The following is a 23,412-nucleotide window of genomic DNA, read 5'->3' as shown; positions in this document are numbered from 1 at the left end:
GTAAACTGGATCTTTATTGTTTATCTCCACCAGTGCTGATTGAAAGTGCTGCCTACCGCCTGCAGACACAACTTGGTGACAAAAGTTGAATTTTCCCAACTTTTACCTTCAATAACAGTGATGAAGACAAACGGATGCTGAAAAGTCTAACCAAAAGGGATGAAGCCACATATGTTTGTCCACCTGCTCTTTTTGTCTCCTCTTCCAACAGAGCCAGAGTGGTCAATAAGCAAGAAGTTTCTTCTTTTGTCCAGGAGAAGAAGATGTATCGGCAAATTTTGGTTTGGCTGTTCAAACTTTTTTTTCTGTCATAATGTGAACTCAGCATAAGTTGTCAGTGGCCCAAATTCAACCACATTGGAGGCCACTGGATGTTCAAAAAAATGTCTTTGTTGGTACAGAAAAACCAATGGCAGAAAGCCTTCATCAATGGATCTCCATATAATGTGTCATATAAGGTGTCACACATTATGGAGAAAGCTCGGATTTATTTCTTATGAAGTGAATTTACTATTTTGATTTTCTTCCTCCTCTGTCTGCAGGGTGGGGGGAGTGTCCCTCTTTCCATGATGTAAGCAGCCATGCCCCCCCAGCGAGCATTCTCATGGGAAAACTAACACCTCTCATTTCTGTTTTTCCTCCCTCTTCCCCTTCTTCCCCCCTCTTCCTCCTCCTCCAATAAAGAAGAGAGAGTAGTGGGGCCATAACGGTGGCAGGCAGGTTTGTTTGATCCCCATGCCGTGCTATCTTCTGTTTTCTCCATTCAGCCCATATAGACGGGGATCAGTGGAGTGGGCCGCCCGTCTGCCCAAAGGGACAAAAGTCCCACTGCTAATTGCTGCCACATCAAATGAAGAGGGACATCCCAAATAGGAGCCCTCAGATTGATGGAGAGAGAGAGGATGGGAGAGGGAGGGAGGGAAAAAAGAACATCAAGTTATTCTTAGATGCTGCTCGCTGGTCCTACTCTGATTGTGCTTGCCTCTCTCTCTGTAACCCTATTCACACGGGACTAATAATACCTGGGGACGTCCAGTGATTTGTAATAACTGTGGAGATCGTCAGTGATTTTAATACTGTTGCGAAATTGCCATATCTGTAATTCTACTAATACTAAACTATACTAATACTATACTAATCATGTGCAAAACAAACTAATCAAATCAAAAAGTAATTTAAGATTTCTACCTTCATTCTGTCATGAAAAATGGAGGCAGTACAGCAGTAGAATCTACAGAAGAAGGTTTTGAATGCATTTTCAGAACGATTTGCTTTGCTAAATTCACAAATTATAAAATGTTTACCTGACACAATTGTACCCAGAACACGGGTGATTTCAGTGGGTTTCATTACCCCATGCGTATGTGTTTCATGAAACAAAGAGTTTAATTCATTAATTACATGATGTCCCAACATGATGCTACTCCCATGTGAACAGGGCTTTTGTCAATCCGTCTCTTGCTTCTGTTTTATTCCCAATCAAAGACTAGGTTTCTGGAAGATAGTCGAGAGTTTGGAGATGGGGAGGGTTATCACACAGGAAAAACCTCTTCCCAGATTAGTTCTGCCCGTGCGAGTGCCTGCTATGTTATTGGGAAGCAGACAGTAGCTGACTGACTGACTGGCTGGCTGTTTGACTGGCTGCCCCCTTATTGTTCTTCAGCAACGAGGAAGATCAGTGGACCAGGAACTGGCAACAAAAGGCTTGGAGCCACAACTGTGTGTGTGTGTGTGTGTGTGTGTGCATGTGTATGTGTGTGTAGCCGTCACGGCCCAGTGATGTAAGTGTCTCGGGGCCCCGGCCGGGTCCCTGCACCACACAGAGAGACAGAAAGAGAGAAAAAGCTGTCACTTCAGAGGGCCTTTTCAAAACCTGCATCACGTTAGAGCAAACAGGCCCTGGAAGTCACAGTCCATATACTCCTCCAAGCAGTCAAGTGGCCGCTGCCCAGCTTCTGCATCAAATGATTTGTTCCCCATGCCCCCCACCCCCTCCCACCCCAACATCACCCCTCACTCCCTGCCAGCCCTTCCCTTTCTTAGCTCCTGCATTCCTGTTTTCCAATTGTGTCGTCTTTGTCTCAGGGAGAGGCTTTGTCAGGGGGCATGGATGGCCGTTGTGGCCGATGGTGCAGTTTCAAAGTGTTTTTTGATGTGGAGTCTCCACGCGACGTTGGATCTTGTTGTTGGAGGTCACAACCTGTTGGTGTTCCGGTGTGGCCGGAGCGAGGTTCACATCTTGATCCGTGTCGGCGGGTCACGCTAGGCCTTTGAAAGCAACAAGACAAACAGATCCATTGGATGCCGGCCCATCCATCAAGCGCAGCTTAAGACTGTATCAGCCAAGCATGCAGCCCTGTCACTCACAGGTAAGTAAGCTGTCGGCGAGAGGAGGAGGCAGGAAGGAGGGTGAGAAGAGGACATGCTGTAAACCAGTTTGTGAGGGCATGTCCAAGTTTGTAACATTGTTCTCTTCTATCTGTCTGGGTTTCCTGGTCTTTATTGCTGCCTATTTACTTGTCCGACTGCTTGACCCTCCAACTGCATCACTTGTCAACCTAGGAAGTGTTTTGCTGCTGAATTTATTTAATCAAAGGTTCAACTGAGCAGGCTGAGCTCAGGGATTTTCCAGATGTTGAACACACAGCTCCCAGTGGCCGGCAGTACAAGACTGGTTGTACTGGGCAGTTCCCTAAGGCCAACAGTACAAGAGTGGCTGTACTGTGTGTTGTACTGCGGCTGACAGTAGAAGTCTGATTGTACTTGGGGTTCTACAGAATGAGAATTTTGCTCGCAATTGCTTCTATTTCTTTTCAAAATGCGAGAGGAAATATAATTTGGGAGCACTGGTGTGAAACTGAAACTTGGCACTGCAAGCCGGTTGATGAATCTTTGGGTAGGGCCGATTTGGTAGCTTGGGCAGGCCTCTTTTTAATTTGTGTGGTCAAACAAAGTTTAACAAGGCTGATCATGCTCTAAAAGTATATGCATGCATACAAATCACAAGTTTGTGTTCTTTTCTTCGTGATATTCAATCACGATTCGTGACCTCAGGACCAAACAGCTGCTGGACGATTCTGTGGCTGTTCTTGTGGATCTCTTGAAGGGCCTACTGCAGAGGTACATTTACATGTCTGTCTGTCTGTCTGTCTGTCTGTCTGTCTATGTCTGTCCATCCACAGCACCTTGACACTTCTGCCCATCCGCTGAGTACAAATTTGAACTTTTTTTGTACATAGATCTGGTTGCAACACAACCTGAGCTTGAGGAGTGGCAGAAGCTGAAATTCAAGAGTCACAGTGCCTTGCAACAGATGATGTTCACTAAGGAGCCTCATTGTTATGGTTACAAGATTGGTATACCAACTGTTACTTCATTCATTTTAATTTAAAAAGTCACAAAACTCACCTAATAACTATCTCTGACATTATTCTTTAAGAACATCCTGTCCCTGGTGGAGATTATGCTGATCCTCCCATCTCTGCAGCCATGTGTCCACCACAGAAGACCTGACGAGAATCAGTCTTGAGGTCTCCAGTTAGGAAAAGTCTGATCCCAAAAAAGCAGAGCAACATTGGTTGTCCAGCAAACTTGCATACAGACCTCAATAGAAAAGTAGTTGGGACAAAGATGAAACTGGACAGAATGTTGCAGCTGCAACATGAATTGATACATAGTGGACTCTTTCTATAGAATCTTTAGCACTAGAGAAAAATGGAACACCTTTAAAACTGAGAAACAAATCCTATAATGAAAATAAATGAAGACTTTTAAGAAAACATTGTAGTTTTTGCTCCTAGATTTTGCTGAGCGCTCCATTTTCCAACTTAGGAGCTCTGGTGCTCCTTGGGAAAAAGCTTACCATAAAACCCTGGTTCTACTGGACCGCTCCCAGGTGTGAATTTATGTAACTGTGTAAATGCAAAGCAGGGTGTTGCTCACCATGCTCAGTAAAACCTTCCCTGAAAAGGTTAAAAAACAGTATCATTGTTTATGTCGGGTAATTGAACTGTAGTTCCAATAACTAGACTTGAGACTAAACGGCAGGTCAGTTCATAGGGTCTGACTCTGCGGTGTGACGTCCGTTTGTCACTGAGATCTGAGGATCTGACCGGCGGTCGGCCACCCGGTGACTCGCTAGGTGATATACAGTCTGACAGCTCTCCAACAGAGCTGCTGTTTTCACTTTCTCACAGCAGCTTCTAAATTTAACCCCCCCCCCCCCTCCCCTCGGCTAAATATCTCTCCGCTGTACCCCACCCCTTCTCTCACCATCTGATCTGTCAGCTCTCCAATCTTCAATAAGCAGGAAAAACACATTTACACACTCCCTTCTCCCTAGCTGTCTCTTTCTGTTGCACTCTTTCTTTTTTATTTACCTCTCTCCTGCTCTTTCTTCTCTTCTTCCTGAATGTGAGAAATCACATCCACCAGAAAAATGGAAAACGTCTTTCAAGAATGTATTAGTATTGATTAGTATTGGGCAAGTTGTTATGTACTTTAGTGTCAGATAATGTTGGTCATATTTCATTGCATAGATATGTTACACTGCAGAAGGTCCAAAGTCACTTGGACTTGGAGTTACAACATTTGTCAGGCCAATCATGTCATTATTTATTCAACAAATGCATTTCCATCACTGTTCATCACATCATTTCTTTATCAACAAACACACTGTATTGTATTGAATTTTGCCATTCAGTTCTCCAAATTCTTTCCCTCCTACCTGGCATACCTCGTCTCTCTCTCTTCTCTCCTTTTCTGTCTTCTAGGAAATCCCAAGACTGCTGTTTGTGCAGAGGAGAGATAATCAATCTCTCTGGCTCTTGGGAAGCATCTAGAGTATCTAGGGGGGTCCTGGCATGCCAGTTGTCAGCTCTAGTCATGCAAACATCTCCTAGATAGAAACCTGCTTCAAAGGACAACACCGATGTCGTAAAGATTTTTGCTCATCTCATCTTCTCCTCTGCCCTTATATAAACTCCTGCTGTTTTCAGTCAGTTTAGTTGTTAATGGTCTGTGATTACCATTGACCCCGATATAGTTAATGTAAACTACTGTACATCAGACGGTTTCAGCTATTCAGATATTATATCTAGGGATGCACCGATCCGATACTTGGTATCGGTATCGGGCCGATATTGGCCTAAAATGCTGGATCGGACATCAGTGGCAGCTAACGTTATAATCCGATCCGATCCAGAGCAATCAGTTCGAGCCCCCGGAGTAATAAACGGGCGTAGTTGCCTGCCGTAAAACATGCCTGAGTTTGCACGTGACGCGACAGGAGTGAGTGAAGAAGTTGGAAAAAGAAAGCGAATGTGCAGGCAATATGCTGATGTAAACATGTCAGCGGTTGGGAATTATTTTAGCCACAAAGGGATGCTAGATGGCTATGGTATTACTAGCGTCCCAAAGATCTTTATCCAACTCACTTTACCAAGAACTTCATCTGGCGACGCCTTCCAAACGCCTGCTCCTTAGCTCAAACTTACATCGAGTGTCCTTGGGCTTAGTATCATGCACACGCCACCATAAAGGTTTCAATTAAATCTTCCGTTTTCACAAAACGAAGCTTTTTGGAGATAGGGGCTAAAGCTAATGCTACCGCGCTGATGACGCTGACGCGACCTGTGCGTGCGTCAGCGTCAGTGACTGTCAACACTGTCAGTGAACGGAGGAACAGGCTGACAGCAGAGAGAGGTGAGATGCTTCTGTTTCTGAAGAAAAACCTGCCTCTTGTCCTTAAGTGATTAAAACTAGACTAGACTTGGCACACACTGGATGTTATGCCCAGAAAAAGCCTGTGTGTAGCAGTATTTTTTCTGTCAGTTATTCACACTAAAGAAGAGGAAAAAAAATATAAGCAAAGGCTGTATGGTTGTTTCAATATTGTTTTGTAGCAGTATGCACTGGTCAGTTTATTGCTCTTTTGCACTTTTGTGAGTTTTTTTGCACTGTATCCCTATATTGCAGCAATCTTTTATATATCCTAGGAACTGTCATTCCTATTTTGGTCAGTTCTTTTGCCCTGCTGCTTTTCTTTTTTTTAACAATAAAATTATTGTTCCCATGTTATTTACATGTTGTATGCAGCTGTGTAATTACAGAAGAAAAAAAGCGGTCAATATCGGATCGGTACTCTGTATCGGTTGATACTCAAAATTCTGGTATCGTTATCGGATCGGCAGTAAAAAAACGGTAACGGTGCATCCCTAATTATATCACTATAAAATTTAAGCTGCAGACATTGCAGTTACAAAGAAGGTGATTTGCATGGGTTGGGAGTGGGATTACCAGACCTGGGATCAGCTTTTATTGGCTTGCATAGGAGTAAATGCTGCCAAGGTTTTAGGGCCCGGACGAGGGCCGCTAAGGGCCAAAATCCTTTGATCCCTCAGTCTCTCAGTGAGTTGACTGAGTTTTACTATCAATATTGTCAGCTGACTCATTTGTTACACCTTGAGGTTTGGCTGGCTAGCTGGACGGTGGCCATGAAGCCAGCGTTACTAATTAATATCAGCTCAGCAGTGATTAAAATAGTCTATTCAGGAACAAAATAATTATTCAGTGACTAGTTTTACAGTATGCACCGGTGTATTCGGATGCCATTGAGGCAAATAGCAGTTCTGCCTCTGGCCACATATGATCACTTGCTGCTTTTATGAAAATTCAAACACTTTCATATTTATTGATATGATAGACTGTTTTAATCCTCTTTTAAAGCTGCAAAATGCAATTTTTGTCCATTAATATAACAGTAATAAAATGCTTCTTCAGCACCTGTGGAGGCTTTACGGACGCTGGTTAGCTCTGCCTCAGGCTATGACAGCTCATCAAGATGAGTGACAAGTGTTGTGGCGGGAACTTGACCAACTGAGGGGAAGGAGGGCGGGACTAAGGACACACTTCCTGCCTCAAGGCGAAAAGATGCATAATGTAGCTTTAGCCAATGTCACATTACTAATTCTGCAGGATTGCAAAGGTTGGAAAGGGAAGAACATACTGGTTTAAACTGCCTGGCATACGGCAGAGTTTGTCTTAATTTGTGAGGTTGGTGTTTCTGTAAGTACTCCATGTTATAACATCAAACATAGTTCTCTCTAGTGGACATACATGCTACTTTTTTATGTCTAACAAGCTGTTGTACTTCTCGATGATTTTGGCCTAATTGGTACTCTACACCAGCAAAGTTAGGGACACATACACACATATACACACACGTACATGCAGGCACAGCAAATAATTCTCATTATCCATTTTGATGGACCATCTGACAAGTCTGAACACGAGAACTGACTGACGTGCTTTCTTCCCTCCCTGCCTGTTGTTTCAGTGTGTTGACCAGTGTTGTTGTGCTGCTCGTTACACCTGACTGTCCTCATCAGCTCTCATCATTTTCACCTCATCTGGAGTTGTATCTAATGAGGGTCAGCTCACCCCAATCTGACCCCTAACCCCACCCCCACCCCCCCTGCCTACCCTCATCACCCAGCGTCCCCCTCAAGGCTTTAGCCTCTTTCCCCTCTCCTCTTCTTCTAGCGCTACGGTCAGACAGAACACAAAATAATAGTTTGAATTGTTGTGAGTGCATGTAAAGTTAATGGAAGGAGGCGAATGGAGTGGAAAATCATGAGTGATAAATTGGCTTGATGCAGTTACAGTAAGTGAAAGCCAATCAGTTTCAAGCAGGCCTCTATCCAAATGCCGGTAAATTGCTCCCCATGCCTATGTGTTTACAGCAGGAAAAATTGCTTATTTGTGACCAATAACACTGATGAAGGACATGTGCGTTCAAAAACACTAGATTCCTCAAAGAAGACATTGGTGGTGCTGCTGCCAAGCCCGGAGCAAAACGATTAAAATGCAGCATGATAGAATAAAAAATATATCCCATCATGAAAGATATCAACCAAAACCACATAATGTCTGGACTATAGAAAGATGTCAACCAAAACCACATAATGTCTGGACTATAGAAAGATGTCAACCAAAACCACATAATGTCTGGACTATAGAAAGATGTCAACCAAAACCACATAATGTCTGGACTATAGAAAGATGTCAACCAAAACCACATAATGTCTGGACTATAGAAAGATGTCAACCAAAACCACATAATGTCTGGACTATAGAAAGAAAACCGCTGGTCATAATGACTGGTCTGTCATCCTGCTGCTTTCTGTTGGGGTAATTGGTTTCATCAAACTTGCTTCATGTCATCACGTCAATTTCGCTGCTTATTTTTCAAGTCAAGCGAATAAAGCAAGGCAACATTTCGCCTTCCCGTCTGAACGTAGTGTAAGGATTGTTTAAAAGTATCTAGGAACCTTTGTACTGCCCTTTCCCCTGACCAATCTTGAGTCAAGGTAAAATTTGAGCGAGTCAAATACGGCCTCATATTTCTGCTGGGGTGGCGGGGGAGAGGATTTGGCAGCGGGGGTCACAGGAAGGGTGGAGGTGAGGATTAGGGGGCAACAATGAGTTAAAGGTTCCCCTCCAGACCACATGGAGGCCGAAGCATCCCCCCGGTGTCCATAATTTGTCTGGAATAATTGAGTGTGTATCTGTGTGTGTGTGTGTGTGTGTGTGTGTGTGTGTCTGTAGCAGGGTCTCAGGCCTCGGTCGGTGGTAGTTGTAGGTGAAGGAGCTCTCCAGAGAGAGTGGAGGACCCTCGCTGTCAGACAGGAATCTGAAGAGACCTCCCAGTAGCCCTCACTGGTGAGACCCTGCAGCCCAGTTTATTCACAACCACGGGAATTAAGGTAGTTTGGGGGAATGAAATGTTCACAACATTTCGGTCCAAATGCGCACTGAAATGTTTGGGAGTTATGGAGCGCACATGCTCAAATGGCTATCGCTGTTATAGCCATAATCGCGGCAATACCAGTACAGGATAATGGCTTTTAAACAACAGTTACTGACAATAGGATATGATGGAATGTGATGCAATAAAGCACGATGCCTTGATTGTTCTAGAAGAAATTCTATTTGCAAGGCCAGGACAGAAAAGTGCATATTAAAAAAAAAGGTCACCAGTGCAGTATAATATTGAAGTGTAATAAGGGAAATTGTAATATAGTAATAAGGGAATTTACAATTCTAAACATAGATATTTATATTAAAAAATCACGTTATTTTTCTTTTATAGAATTCACATTTTATATAAAGAAACTCTGTGATAGAGGACTAAAATCCTCTCATTCCTCACTCTTCTTCTATGGTGAGGGAAGAGGTGGTGGAAGTTTAAGAAGAGGTGGAGAAGGAGGTGGAGGTGGCTGTTCTATCATGTGTTTGAATCCCCACTGATCAAAAACTGCCTTGCTCAAAGGCTGATTTCATTGATTTATTCTGATCACAAACACTAATTTAATCTCTAATGTAACATCAGCTTTTTAGATCGGCTTCCCTAAACACTATTTGCTCTTACATTGAATAAAGTGTTAACCTAAAATTTGAGATTTCACAGCAGAGGACATGAGAGGTGTGGATTCTACTTCTGAAGAATGACACGGCTACTGAACTCTTATTTCATAACTTCAAACACTTGACTGATGGTGTTGACAAGTGGTCGGTTTCTGGAAGCTGGACGAGCTGCAAATGAGAGTGCACTGCCATCTAGTGAGCGAGATTGAGATATACTGAAATTGTTGGACGCTGGAGGATAACTCTTGTTCTGTGACTAAAGCAACTTATCTGTGATTGACTGATTTCTTTTCATAGTTTAAGGTTTCAGTGTGTGATGTGATACAGACAATCTAATAACAATCTACAATAACAATATGCTAACTTGGTTGAGTGACATACTGAAATCTACCTCATATTATTTCTATTGAGCACCTTTAAAAATGGTCCTGGAACTGTTCAAAAAAATCATTTTATTGAAGATGAACAATCTGTAGACCCTTAAAAATTGTGGTCAGAATCAGATTAATTAATTAATTTTTCATTTATTTTCATGTTTATTTCATATTTTAATATTGTCTGCCATACTGAATTTTAACGGATACTGCCCTATCAGACGGCATTTTATCATAACATAAAATGGCAAAACAGAGATGTGAGATGAGGTAAATGATTTCTTGTTTGCAGGCAAGGCAGCTGGTGTCTCAGAGTGTGCGAAAGGTAGAAGTACAGTTCATATTCACAAGTAAACACTCTCATCATCAAATAAATACACTCGGGTTAATTCTCAGGTTTGATAGTTCATTGCATTTTGCAATGATTTACAAACACAGCTGCTGAGATATGCCCACGTGCCGAAGCTGCTGTCTGGCACAGCGTGCTTGTGCTTGTGCTTACCCTTGTGTGTGCATGAGAAGTGTACACGTGCGTGTGTATCCATCCATGCTTATTTGCCCCTGTATGTGTATGTGGAGGAGGGAATGACTTACTAACCAAACTATCACTAGGAGGAGTAAGTATCAGCAGAAGTCAGTAACCTGTGAAGACGTTTATCCCCCTTTTCATCTGAACAGACCGGGCAAATAGAATAATCCTGTTTGTGTTTGCTCTGCCTATCACAGCCATGCCGTTCACCTTATGTTGGGCAGGAGGAGTCTTGAAGTGTATGATATGTCATTGTATGTATTATTGTTTAGCATATGTATGAAAAACAACGTGAAGCACACACCCCCTGCCTAGCTGATGACATGGTAAGAGCTGATTCTTTTGAAGTTGTTCGTTTGCTTTGTCTATCACCTCCCTGATAACCTCTGACCTCTGTGACATAGGCAGAGGTTACTATGGTTCAACTTCAACGAGGGAATGTAAGGATATATGGAAGAGTTGCATGTATGACCTACATTGCAGTTCATAGCATGGACAATGTAAAGGCACAAAGGCCTCTCTACCAGGTCAAGTTCCTTGTGCATTCATTGTACTGTGACAAAAATAAAGTACTCGATACTCAGGGCAATTTCATTATTAAAAGAATACATCAGGTTTTTGGGAAATTGTCCTGTTGGTCAATTAGCCATTAAGTGATGAGAACAGAATGTGCATTCACAACTAATTTCCTACTTGGAAATTTGATATGAACAGCATTCAAAGTCAGATGATGAAACTGGAAAGTCTGAGAAAAAATTGCCATCTGTGTTTCTGAGTTATGATGCAATGATAACTTTATCAACATGGCGGGAAAATCAAGTTTTGCGTCAGTCAGCAGTAAGAAATCACTTATATAGCCTACATAGGCACCTTTATTACAGATTTGTAGTTAGCCAAACTAGCCATCATAACATTTGTTTAAATGAAGTTTGTTAAATTAGCTTGTTAAGCTTCAGGATGTTCATGTTTGTCTTCTTGATTTTCCAACAGCATAACACATGAATGCAACATTGTTCAGCAGTAGCCTTGGATTTCCTGCATGTCTGACCTTCCAACCAGCATGTGAACGCAAAATACAAAAAAATAGACATCAAAATCAATGTCAAAATGTATCCCCAGTACACTATTGGCTCTGGTGCTCCATGCTAACACTGTAGCATACACTATGTTGACAGATACTAGGCTCCATGCCAACACTTTGCATACGCTATGTTGAGTGATAGTAGGTTCAATGCTAACACTTTAGCATACACTATGTTGAGCGATAGTAGGCTCCATGCTAACACTTTAGCATACACTATGTTGAGCGATAGTAGGCTCCATGCTAACACTTTAGCATACGCTATGTTGACAGATAGCTCCATGCTAACACTTTAGCATACGCTATGTTGAGTGATAGTAGGCTCCATGCTAACACTTGCTTGTTGGCATTTCAGCAAGTTGATAGGTATTTTACATGTAACACCTGTCCTCCAGTCGGCAACCTATATTTTGAATACACCTGTTGATGCCAGACTCTTCCAAAGATGAGGCTGAAGAACATGCAGACCAAAGAAAAGTAGTAGTAGTCCAGTAGGGAAACACTCTACATGCACTTTGATAACATTTATTTAACGACTCATAGCTTCCTCCTCATCAAATTATTATTTTTTTTCTTTCTTAATAAAAATAAAGTTCCAACAGGAATAACAAGACAGAGCAGGTCACTAGGGTTTCTGCAGGACATTTCATTTCAAGTCTCACATGGGCCCAAATGGACGCCCCCTGATGGACACACCACCACCTAGCAAAGCAAACTTCAAAATGTCAAGGTATCCTTTTAAAAGTGATAGACATGGTTGTAGCCCAGTTAAGATGTTATTAATTCACTTGTTAATTAAGGTACAGTTTCTCTTTCTCAGTTTTTCTTTGTTTTGGGAGAGCAGAATCTAATATCAGTCTCATAGGCCAGACAGGTCATCATATCTACAAGCTCACATGCTTAGCAATTCCTCTTCATGGCCAGTTTTATGTTCCCTCAACATCCTCAACAACATCAGTATTAGATTCACTTTATGATTCACTGAAGGCGCTGTTTGCGTCATTTTAATCATCAATATATCCATGTCAAATTAATAGTGATACCTTGGTATAATTACCATAAACAAATGAGACCATGGTGGATATGATTGGTCGCCTCTATCTCACAGCAGTGGTATTGTTAGAGCTAGTGTTCCTCAAAGCTACGACCACATTTCCCATAAACCCCTTTGCTTCTTAGAGGTTTTGGCCAGTCCCAGCAAACATTCTGCCATTGAATAGATGTTGATACGACAGCCTGCACCGATGTTTAAAACCTGTGTAAATGTGACACCAAAATGAAAGCTGACATCCACAGTCAGAATAGCTGCTACCTGCATCATTTTGTGGAATCAGGACCTAAATATCTTTCTGACATCAGTTCAAAACACTTTCCAAAGCTGTTATAATATGATATATTATGAAAATGTTCTGCTTTGGGTTGACATTGAACGCGGCCAGCTCCTGCACGTTGCTTGCTGGGGCTTGTGTGGCCTGGCCATCACCACATCACCTGTGCTGCTTGTCAAATCTCCAGAACTGACTCGGCCTGGGGGGGGGGGGGGGTTGGATCATCACCAACAGCAGGATCTGTAGTCTGTTATCTGCTGGAGTCCTGCCAGGATGCCACTTACATTCACTCTGCTCTCTGGTTTGCTACAAATCAAACTCTTTGAAATCAACATGGTGTACCTTTACTGGGAGATTTTGTGTCTCTCTGCTGAAATATGGCAGACCTTTTCATAGGAATTATAAATGCTGCACATCATCAGATACCAGTCTAACATCAGTAAGGTCACTATCAGTGTCCTTATAGGAAGTGAATGGACTCTGCTTCTAATGGGATTATAATCTACCTGCAATGCATCACAATGCACTTAATACTCTTATACACTTGAAAAATAATAGTTTTAGTTCTGCCATTCATAGCTCAAAAGAAGGCTTTTTTTTTACACACACACACACACACACACACGCACACGCATACACACACACACACACACATGCACACAAATAGTGCAGTGCAGCTGCCATTTGCACAGCTGTGTTGCTCTGGAGTCTGGCCAGTTTTTTAAATCCTCACGTGCAAAACAGCAACAGAACACAACATGCACACCTGCGTACACACACACACGTGCACACACGCACACGCACATACACACATGCACATACACAGAGTGATGTGTAAAGTGAGGTTAAAGTGCAGACTGTTAGTTTTAATTTGAAAATAATTCTTCCCTGATAGTTTTATTGAACTCTATGGGGGAATTTATAAAGGAGAATCAACCAATAAAATTATTCATGTTTCACTTTTAACTGATAGTTACTCTGATTTGATAAACTCAGACCCTTTTACCCCAACGCTCCTACTGTAAAAGGCATTGTCACTCAAAGCTGTTTTTGTTTCAGACTGTAGGTTTTATTTTTATTCCATGTTTTAAATGTCATCATTTTATGTTTGTCACTTGTGTGTTGTTTCTGTGTTTGGTCCACAAGCCAGACCAATACAACGTAACCACCTAGCAAAATCTGGTTCGGACTTTACAGTAAAAGGACTATTACAGAGTGAAAAAGCTCCTGATGTTTCCACAGTAAGTTTAGAGCAGTGATTCTCAACCTTTTTCATATAAAGGACCCTAATTTAGTCCACATTAGGGCCATGGACCCCATTTGATGAGATTTTGTCTCTCTGACCCAATTCGGAGAATATTTTTATTGTTAGATATGATTTTGTCTAGAATTCCATGACTATCTGTATTGTAGGTAGAGAGTGAAATCATAGTTTCAATAACAGTGAAACTATGATCAAAATAATTCTTCTACATTCTCTAATTGTGTTAACTTCTTGTAAATGAAATAATGAATAATTTGCAGGGGACCCCCTGGACCCCCCCTCAAGGCCCCCTGGTGGTCCCTGGACCCCACGTTGAGAACCACTGGTTTAGAGTATATACCAAAAAATAGTTTCTTTATAAATAGTAACTTTAAAACCTGTAATGAAGTGATTGTAAACAAAATGGGTTGTATTTCTTTCACAGCTCATCCAATGAGTGAAAATTTCCCAAAACTCAAACTGTGTAATTGAAGCTATTTAAACGCTGTGCGAAGTTAACCCATGGAGCTCATCAGAGGCTGAAAATAACTAACTGCAAATTACTCATACTTCAAGTTTGATACCACTATATATACTATGAATTTATCTCATAAAGATTTTTGCCAGCCTTAAAAGGTGAGTAAACTGAGTTTACCCTCCACTACATCCCTGCACACTTACAGGAAAACTAATCATTTGGGATTTTTCAGTTCATTTGGGATCCCATAATTGTTGAAATTATTTAATACAATACATATTACATTTTGGGAAAATTAGGTTAAAATATAAATAACACTTCTGAATGGCAATGACCATGGCATACATGATGTTGGAAGGTCAGCAGCTAGGTAACTAGCTTACCTAGATAGCTATAAGCTACTATGGCTAGTTTGAACCTGGAAGGTCAGCTAGGCTAACTAGCTAACCTAGATAACTTAGTATGGATAGATTGTATTTTTTCAGGTAGCAACAAGAGCGCTAGGCTTCATAATATTGGCTTCCTCCTCTCTTACCACTTGTCTTTTTCACTGGGCTTCAGCCTACCATAACATTACATAGCCAGAAAAACGGTGGTTCTTTGGCTCCGCCCACTGAGGTTTACCTCAACCAATGAGATTGTTTCTGCCTCCAGAGCAGCTCTGCCTCTGTTTATAGAACTAAAACTCCAGTCATCCAGCTGTGTTAACAGTAAAGGAGCCAGCTGTTAGAACTGTCAGTGGGTTCAATGACATAACACCTCCTGTCTTTCCTGGTAACATCAATACAAAACACTGTCGTCATCTGTCAGGACATTTTATTACATTGTATACTATCAACGTTAAACATTTTTTCATAGGTTTCCAGTTTCCAGTTCTTTTGAGGGATTATTGACTCTTTCATTGTGATACTGTACAGTGACAGAGGTTTGAATCCTGGTCCAGACTCAGTCTATACTGTACATGTGTTGTACCTATAGCCATCACCAGTCTGCTCTTCATGACCTATATATTGACCAGTTGACATTGACTCAAAGTGATAATCCTTTAGCTCCTCTGTTTTGTTTTATTTTGTCTCCATCTTTGCTCATTGCTGTGGTGTTTCTTCACCTGTCAATCAAACGGTGTGTCCAGTACTGTGACGTCTTTCTCCTTGGATTTTCTGTTGATGCAGTTTGAGTTTCTCTTTTCTTTGTCTGTTCAGCCATGGTGGCTATCACTGCTCATGCTAACTACCCAGTTCTTCTTCTTCTATTTATTCCAAACAAACCGCAAATGCAAAACGCATCACTTCCTGTGCACCAGAGGATTTTTCCCAGGAAAGAGCTACCAGACACCGGGTGTTTAGAACAGCAAATGTAAAAGCTTTTATGAACTGAACCACTACTGTGTTATATCAATCAGTGTTTGAGAGTAGCAAAACAGACATTTATTTATATGAAAATGTCATGGATTATTAATTTACTTAAACCAGAGAGAAGACATTTTTTTCAACAAGGAGATACTACACTTTAATGAATATTAAGAAAATGCAACTATAACTGCAAAATGTAAAATCAGAGAATAGAGAGAATGCACTTGGAATGTTATTATGAACTCTAAGAATACATTATCAGTAATGTTATGCTGCAAATGAAAATAATTTGTTTGATAATGAGAAGGGAAATTCATATATTTGTATCTAAATAAAACTCAACCCTCATGATTTTAAAGTAATGGTATCTCACATTTTGTATGATGTTTGTAATTTTGTATGTTTTATGGTTTATTGTGTAGGTTGCTGACTGACTGCTTTAATGTGTGACTGAACTGTATTGTGCATTATTTTTGTCAATTGTATGAATGTTTTTGTTCTCAGGTTAAAAAAAAAATGTTCAAAATAAATAACTATGATGTGAATATCATACATAATATTGTTTAATGGTGTTCCAATATTGTCTGATGTATTCTTATAGAATTATTGACCCATTGATGTAAACCTGGAACAGGAAATCTAGAAATATGCCAGAATGTTACCAGCTCACTGAATACCACATTTCCCTTATATAATAGTTCTCAAAGGGAATATTACTACCAAACTAGGAGAAACCTCCTATGAACTCTTTAGTTGTCTAGCAGCGCCCTCTGGTGCTGTAATGGTGAACTTCATCTGAAAGACACCAGCTTCCAAACAAGTTGCAATCTAATATCAGAATTAGCTATACAAGTTTTCTAATCCCAATTTTTTCAAACGAGGATCAAAGCGATATTGCTGATTTTTTGATGTGTCCAAAACGACACATATGTAATATGGAGCCAGTCTTCCTGATGGTGGCACTACAGCAACTCCAAAGTTTAACATATAAAACATTTAATTAAAATCAGCCATCAGGTGTGCAGTTTTCTGAGGATGTAGACCCATGTGAGGGGAATCTCTGGTACACTGCTACCTTGTGGATATTATGAAATTCTCTTTTTTTTTCCTTTTTTTTTTCATGCACTGTGACATTATTAAGTCTAACTTCCCTAAAGTATATACAACATTGAACTCACAGCACATGAAAATGTTTGACTACTGTAGGCCACACAGCCACTGTTCTCGAATAATAAACTTCATGAAAATAAATCACAGTTTCCAGTCATTGCAGATGAAGTAGCCTATGTCTAATTTCAGAATTTAATCCCCCCAAAAATATTTTTTATCAGTTGAATGTTGCTCTCATGTAAACAACTATAGTCAATGGAAAATGGAGCATCTTTAAACATCATGATATTTAAAGATGCTCCAGCTGCAGCTTCTTGCTTATGGAGTGGTCAATCTCAGTTAAAAACATATATATAAATATTTCCATAATAAGCCTGGACCACTAGAATGGCTGCTTGTAACTACATTTCTTCACGGTCTTTTAGCTCTCCTTCCTCTTTTCTTCTTACAGTATAAGAAGAAATCACTCCGGTCCCGTTCATGGCCGCTTGTTATCACCCTGTTCTACCTGTATTTTCTGACACTCCACCTTTATCCCGTTGGCAGCAGCTCAAACACAGTGAGCAGGTAGGCTACAGCTCCTCCTGACCGCTACACGGCAGCAGCGCTGTGGTGGAGCGGGCACAACCAGCTGCCGGAAACTGTCGAAGCATGACGTAGTAGATGATGTAGGAAGAGCTGGTTAACAGCAGGCAAAGTTAGCAACACCGAAGGGTTAGCAGGCTGTATACCGAGACTATTGGTGTTGTGGGGGAAAAAAAATAGAGCACAAGACTTTTGAAAATTGATTAAGCAACTAAACGAAGATGGCTGGCGGGTCTGGAAATGACGATTTATTCGAGAGCGTTTTTATGACAGAGAACAGGTAAGCTCCAGGGCGGACCGTTCTCTGTATGGATGGAGCGCACGCTGCTAACTACATTTAATGTTGTCTTGCTTTTCGGCAAACGTGTGTACCTGGTAGAAACTAGTTAAGACCTTTTCTGAATCATTAGAGTCACTCTTCAGTTCGGCTTAAACCAATATTCGACACACCAAGCAACACTTAGGCTATTTCAATGAAATTTTAACGCTTAGAATTGGTTCGCTTGTTACATTCCCATAAATCTTACGCCTAACCACGCACTGGAGAGTTGCAGCAGCCAGAGTGCCAATTAAAAAACTTGATGTTATTGAAACAACGTCATGCTTGGTGGATTATACTAGCCTATATATGTATGCCGAATTTATTATAAGACTTAAATGACCAATAACTTGTCTTAAGTCATGTTCTACCCGGTATGCAAGTTTGCAGATAAAGCAGTATTAAAGTTCCAGATTTTTGAATGGCGTTTGGTGTGTGTTTCTCTCCATATGAGAGAACGGCATAGGCCTATCTGGGCTAATGACAGGTGAGCTGACCAACATAGTCATGCTGAATTTAACGTAATTTGATCCATTTTACATACTTAGATGTTTCTTCTCGGCTAAATAGATTACAGTAGCTTTACCACTGAATAATAGTAGGCGAACAATGAAGTGAGGATTTGATTGTGTTGACCTTGTGGCTTCAGGTTATTTCAGGAGGGCTACCGAGAAGGATTTGAGAAGGGGACCCAACGAGGGCTGCGGGACGGCCGCAGACATGGAGCGTCTCATGGGGCCACGATGTCCACTGAGGTCAGTAGATGTAGAGATTTAGCCCCGTGACTGGGATTATCAATCCATATCAGTTCAAACAAAGTGATAGACTTTTAGGTGGAAGTTTACTTTCCTGTTCCACTTTGCCAGTAAAATGTTTTTTTTGTATTTTGTTTTGTTTCTCTTCTATGGAGAACGCAACGCCAAACTGTATAAAATCTGGGAATGTAATGTTTCCTTGCTTGCTGGCAAAATTACAACCCTCATAGAACATGACTCCACACCTTCAGGAACCACTCTAAATTCGGCATAGCCTACATAGCATATAATCCACCAAGCAGCCTTCTATTTTACTAAATTTCCAACACATTTCATCCACCGGGGAATGATTTTACCTGTGTGACTTGAAATCACTTCAGTCTTGTTCAGTTTCTGTCACTCACCTATTGACTTCTGACCTCTGACAGATTTCTTTCTATTATGGGTTTGCCATCGCCTGGAAATGTATCCTCCAAGATAACACAGATGCCAAATCAAGGTATGGCCTTCTCAAACATATCATCATATCACAGTCTTCATGTGAACGTTGCTGGAGTGATTTTTCTCTGTATTCTACAAAACATCACAGTATTAACACATCCTACCCATACACATGTTTTTTGTTTTGTTTGTTTTTACCTAGAGTTTCTTGTCCTACAAAATAATGAAAAGAAGAGGCTGTCTCGGTCCCGAGCTAGAATGTACAAGGGTTTCAGCATCGGCCATATTTAAGAAACGACACATTTTTTCAATATTGCGAAAGTGGAAAAGTGCTGTCTTAGTGATTGTCTTTGATGTGTGAGTCGGATCAAATGTCACGCCCAGATTTTTAACTGTGGGACTAGAGTGTCCCCAAAAGTTAAAGTGACACCTGCGACACAAGGCCTTTGTGTCTTTGGGCCAACAACTAACATCTCTGTTTTTGCTGCCATTTAGAAGCAGGAAATTTAATGACATCCATTTCTCGAATGTAGATAAGCCCGCTTCTTGTTTCGCGAGTTGTGAGTTGCTGTTAGGCTTAATCGGTATGTAGATTTGAGTATCATCGGCATAGCAGTGAAATTTGATGTAATAATTACGCCAAGATCATTTTGCCAAGAGGTAGCATGTAAATAGAGAATAGCTCTGAACCTTGTGTGTGTGTGTGTGTTTTCAGGAAGCGTGTGAAGGCAGTGGAGGCTCTCCTGCACTTGGTCCAGAAGTCTCCTCATGAAAATCCCCAGTCTCCAAAGCTACAGGAGGACATGGACAAGCTTCGTGCCAAGTTCAGACAGGTACACTGTTCATTTGAAATTAATAATAGTTGCATAAGTCCAGAGCCAGACACAACAGTTTTGATGACTGAAAATCAGACTTGCACCATGTGTTCACACTATGAGCAATGTGGTTGATGGGTCGCTCTGTCCTGACTGATTGTGGGCAGTGTGAGATCATCATGTATTGCTAGCTAGCTAACCTCTGCTGGTTTTGCCCAGGTCTGTTCGTTGCTGAATGTCCCGGCAGACTTCAAGGACTACGTCAAAAACTCTAGTGGGGTTACCTTCTGAATCCTCCCTGATGAGGAGGAGAAGCTGAGACGGCCTCTACGCCCCCAAGAGCCAGAGGAAGTGGAGCCGCTGTAGGGCGGCCCTGCTGTCAGTCAGACGTGCGAGGGCTAGTGATTGGTTTGTGGTGGAGTGAGTTGATAGTTTGGGTTGTGCAGTGACTGTGTCAATCAGAGAGTGATACTGTTGCTGTGTTCTGCTGATATTGCGGTCACATGCTGGTGGGAAGGTCTGACATCCGGGACTGCCAAGTCGGCTGCTAGACAGCGTTGCGTTCACATGCTATTTTGTTAGGAAAATCAAACCCAGAAGACAAACGATAAACAAACACGGACATCCTGCAACTTGACAAACTAATTTAACAAACTTCATTTAAACAAATGTTAGTCATGACTGGTTAGTCTGGCTAACTACAGATGTGTAATAAAGATGCATGTGAATAAAGGTGCATGTGTATGTAATGTTTTCTTGCTGTCCACTGACACAAAGCTTGATTTTTCCACCATGAAAACCCTGACAAGGTTAAAGGTTATCATTGCGTCATGACTCAGAAACTCGGGTAGTAACTTTCTCCGACTTTCTGACTTCATCTGACTTTGAATGTGAAGTTCCAAGTTAGAAAATGTGTTTTCCCGATATATCTAATAGCATGTGAATGCAGCGAGTGTGTAACAGGTTCACCCGTGCTGGGATTACCATTCTCAGAGAGCTTTCAGCTTGAGGAGATATCACTGTAGCTGAAATGTACAGTTTACAGACTTTTTACCCTCTTGAACATGGTTCCTTCTAGGGTTCAACCAATATGGGTTTTTGAAGGCTGATATTTTTGTATTGAAGCTGCTGATATTTTATGCTAATATCCAGTATTTTAAAATTTGACTGTTTTTACACACACTAATTAAGTTTAAAAATTTTAAATTGTTTTACAAAAATCTATACAGTAGATAGCTGCTATTATATTAAATGTCAGACCTTGTCTGATTTCACTCCATACTGGGGGGAACAGCTGCAAGGGAAATTGTGAACATCAGTCCCAAAAAAGGTCCTGTGATGGTACACAATCGTTCAAATATTGGTTTATACATTTTAAAGCAATTAAGCCACAAAATGTCCAGGGATCACCACATACCAAGTCAAGTGACCAAAACTGTCTAATGTTGTTACCAGGGCTTGGTGCAGGGCAGAGTGGCACCAAGTGGAAAGTTGATTGTTGTGTTGACACATCAGAATCAATAAATCAATTTGTAGGTTATATAAAATGATGCATTCCTTGCTCTGAACTATGGTGTTGACTGTAGCTGTCTGAGTAGAATTGTAATATTTCAGCACATGAGGCTGTTGGCCTGTCTCCATCTTCTGCCAGTCAAGGTGTGTAGGCTGTCATCAATTTGTAGCTGAATACTCGCTATTCTATAATGGGAACAGTTGAATTACAACCATGTGTTTTGAGTTTCTCAGTTTTGGCCCAAAAAGGTCAGACTTAAATGGACGGTTAAATGTCATGTCATGGAAGCATCACTTGCACTTGCAAGTAACATCAGGGATCTTTAATAAGAAGTCAGTGGAAACATGGCTACTGAGGCGTTGATCTGTCTAATTATAGAAAGATGAATATATTAACTTGTGGAATAATGGAGTGCTGTCAGATATATAGAAAATATAACCCTGGTTATATGAAATAAAACCTTTTGATTGAATCAAAAATCATTAACTTGTTTTCTTTTTATTTGTTTTGGTGTCACTTCCATTACTTAAATACAAGTTGTGTGCTGCTTGGTGCCACATCAGGCTGAATATGTTGATCTTAACAGACAGACTACAGATATAAAATTAAACTTGATCTGTGTTGGGAAACTGAGTTGTTACAGCAAAATAGTAGGATACAGCAAATAAAAAAATGAATTTAAATTATAGCTGCTAGCAGCAATGTGGTGGCTGGGAACCGCTTAGCTGTTCAGCAACAAGGTGTTTTGAATCATTTGATAAGGTCTCTGAAATTTTGTGTTTTGTGAACTTTTAATTCACAGGCTTAACAGGTAATGAACCAGGGTGTAACTTTAGGATGATGGCATTGTACAGTGTTCTCATTCACAGAGCCAACAGTAGTCCATGCAAATGTAGTATTGGATATGAGTTTACAGTTGCTGGCTATAGGACCATAAGCAGGCCATGAACTGAATAAGCCATTTGAAAAGTAGGCTACCTTTGAGGTTGTTTAGCACTGTCACAAACAATAAAGGCAGATTTCTAAATTGATTGTTTAAATCTTAATTCTTAAGATAAAATTCTGATAATATTGTTCATCTAAACAAAATGTGAATGTTTTTCAAAATTATTTGCTCAAAGTTTGGTTACGCTATAAGTAAGATACTGATGGTCACATATCCCCTATTTCCCATTGACTGCAATTGTTTACAAGATAAAAAAAAAAATTGACAAAACTTTTTATTTTTTAGATAACTTGCTAAAAGTTGGTACACGTTTGGACACTTATTAAGCAAGAATGTACAGTGAGTGTCTACAGTAGCAATTCTATACAAATCTGTTCAGTCGCTGCAAGCTCAATCTTTGATGAAATTAAAAACCTTATAGTTGAATTGTTTGTCAATGTCTGCCAATGCAGTATTGCGATTTTCATGTACTTTGAAATAAAATTTGTGGGAGGAGTACGACTGAAACAGAGAACTTCCTAATTTCCACTAAGTACCAGTGCACAAAACAAGTACAACTACAGAATATTTCAGTCAGTTTGGGTTGATTTGCAGCCTGTATGTAAACCAGTGTGGCTAAAGATGTAACAGTGCCACTATGTGGTTAAAGAAAGGTACACATGAAAGCAATAAAACCTATTGAACTAAATGGAAACTGAATTGTATTTGTTTTATCTGCGGTCGTAGCAGTGGTAAGTAGTAGTAATAGTATTAGTAGAAGCAGTAGTAGTATTAGTAGTAGTAGTAATAGAAGTTTAATCTTTTCAGTGCACTTGATTTTGATGCTAACTGTGAATAAAGTTGTTTTCTTGAGCTATGGAAATGTTTCTTACGACCAGGTTTAATCTGTAACACATACATCTGTACCACATGTGTTATCCTGGCAATTCCCATCAAGCAAATAGCACATTTCTACTCTTTACTCAGCTCGGACTGTTGATTTTACACCTTTGTGTCAATAATCTATGTCACTAAAGTGGGACTGCTGAAAAGTAGCATGCAACAGTTTACCAGTTGCATCCAGTATTGTTTCTCTATGGAGGAATCAGGTTAGTTTTACAGCTTGTAACATTTGATG

At 40.7% G+C, this 23,412-nt stretch overlaps 1 protein-coding gene across 1 annotated transcript; it reads left to right on the top strand.

The window, feature by feature from the left end:
• The first annotated feature begins 17,634 nt into the window (after window positions 1-17,634).
• lto1 (LTO1 maturation factor of ABCE1) lies at window positions 17,635-21,804 on the top strand. Its single transcript, XM_071912228.2, has 5 exons — window positions 17,635-17,786; window positions 18,475-18,580; window positions 19,009-19,079; window positions 19,737-19,854; window positions 20,056-21,804. The coding sequence occupies exons 1-5, from the start codon at window positions 17,728-17,730 to the stop codon at window positions 20,125-20,127; spliced, it is 426 nt and encodes a 141-aa protein (XP_071768329.1). The 5' UTR covers window positions 17,635-17,727; the 3' UTR covers window positions 20,128-21,804.
• The last annotated feature ends 1,608 nt before the right edge of the window (window positions 21,805-23,412 follow it).

The sequence above is a fragment of the Centroberyx gerrardi genome, chromosome 1, assembly GCF_048128805.1.
Source record: "Centroberyx gerrardi isolate f3 chromosome 1, fCenGer3.hap1.cur.20231027, whole genome shotgun sequence".
NCBI classification, from domain to species: Eukaryota; Metazoa; Chordata; class Actinopteri; order Beryciformes; family Berycidae; genus Centroberyx; species Centroberyx gerrardi.
The sequence above is the reverse complement of the archived record's forward strand: the minus strand, read 5'-3'. Positions and strand labels throughout refer to the sequence as shown.

Bases quoted from the DNA above. Each gene is read 5' to 3' on its own strand.
- lto1 (XM_071912228.2), top strand. From the start codon at position 17,728: ATGGCTGGCGGGTCTGGAAATGACGATTTATTCGAGAGCGTTTTTATG. The intron at 17,787-18,474 runs GTAAGCTCCAGG...TTGTGGCTTCAG, and splicing joins GTTTTTATGACAGAGAACAG to GTTATTTCAGGAGGGCTACC. The intron at 19,855-20,055 runs GTACACTGTTCA...GGTTTTGCCCAG, and splicing joins TTCGTGCCAAGTTCAGACAG to GTCTGTTCGTTGCTGAATGT.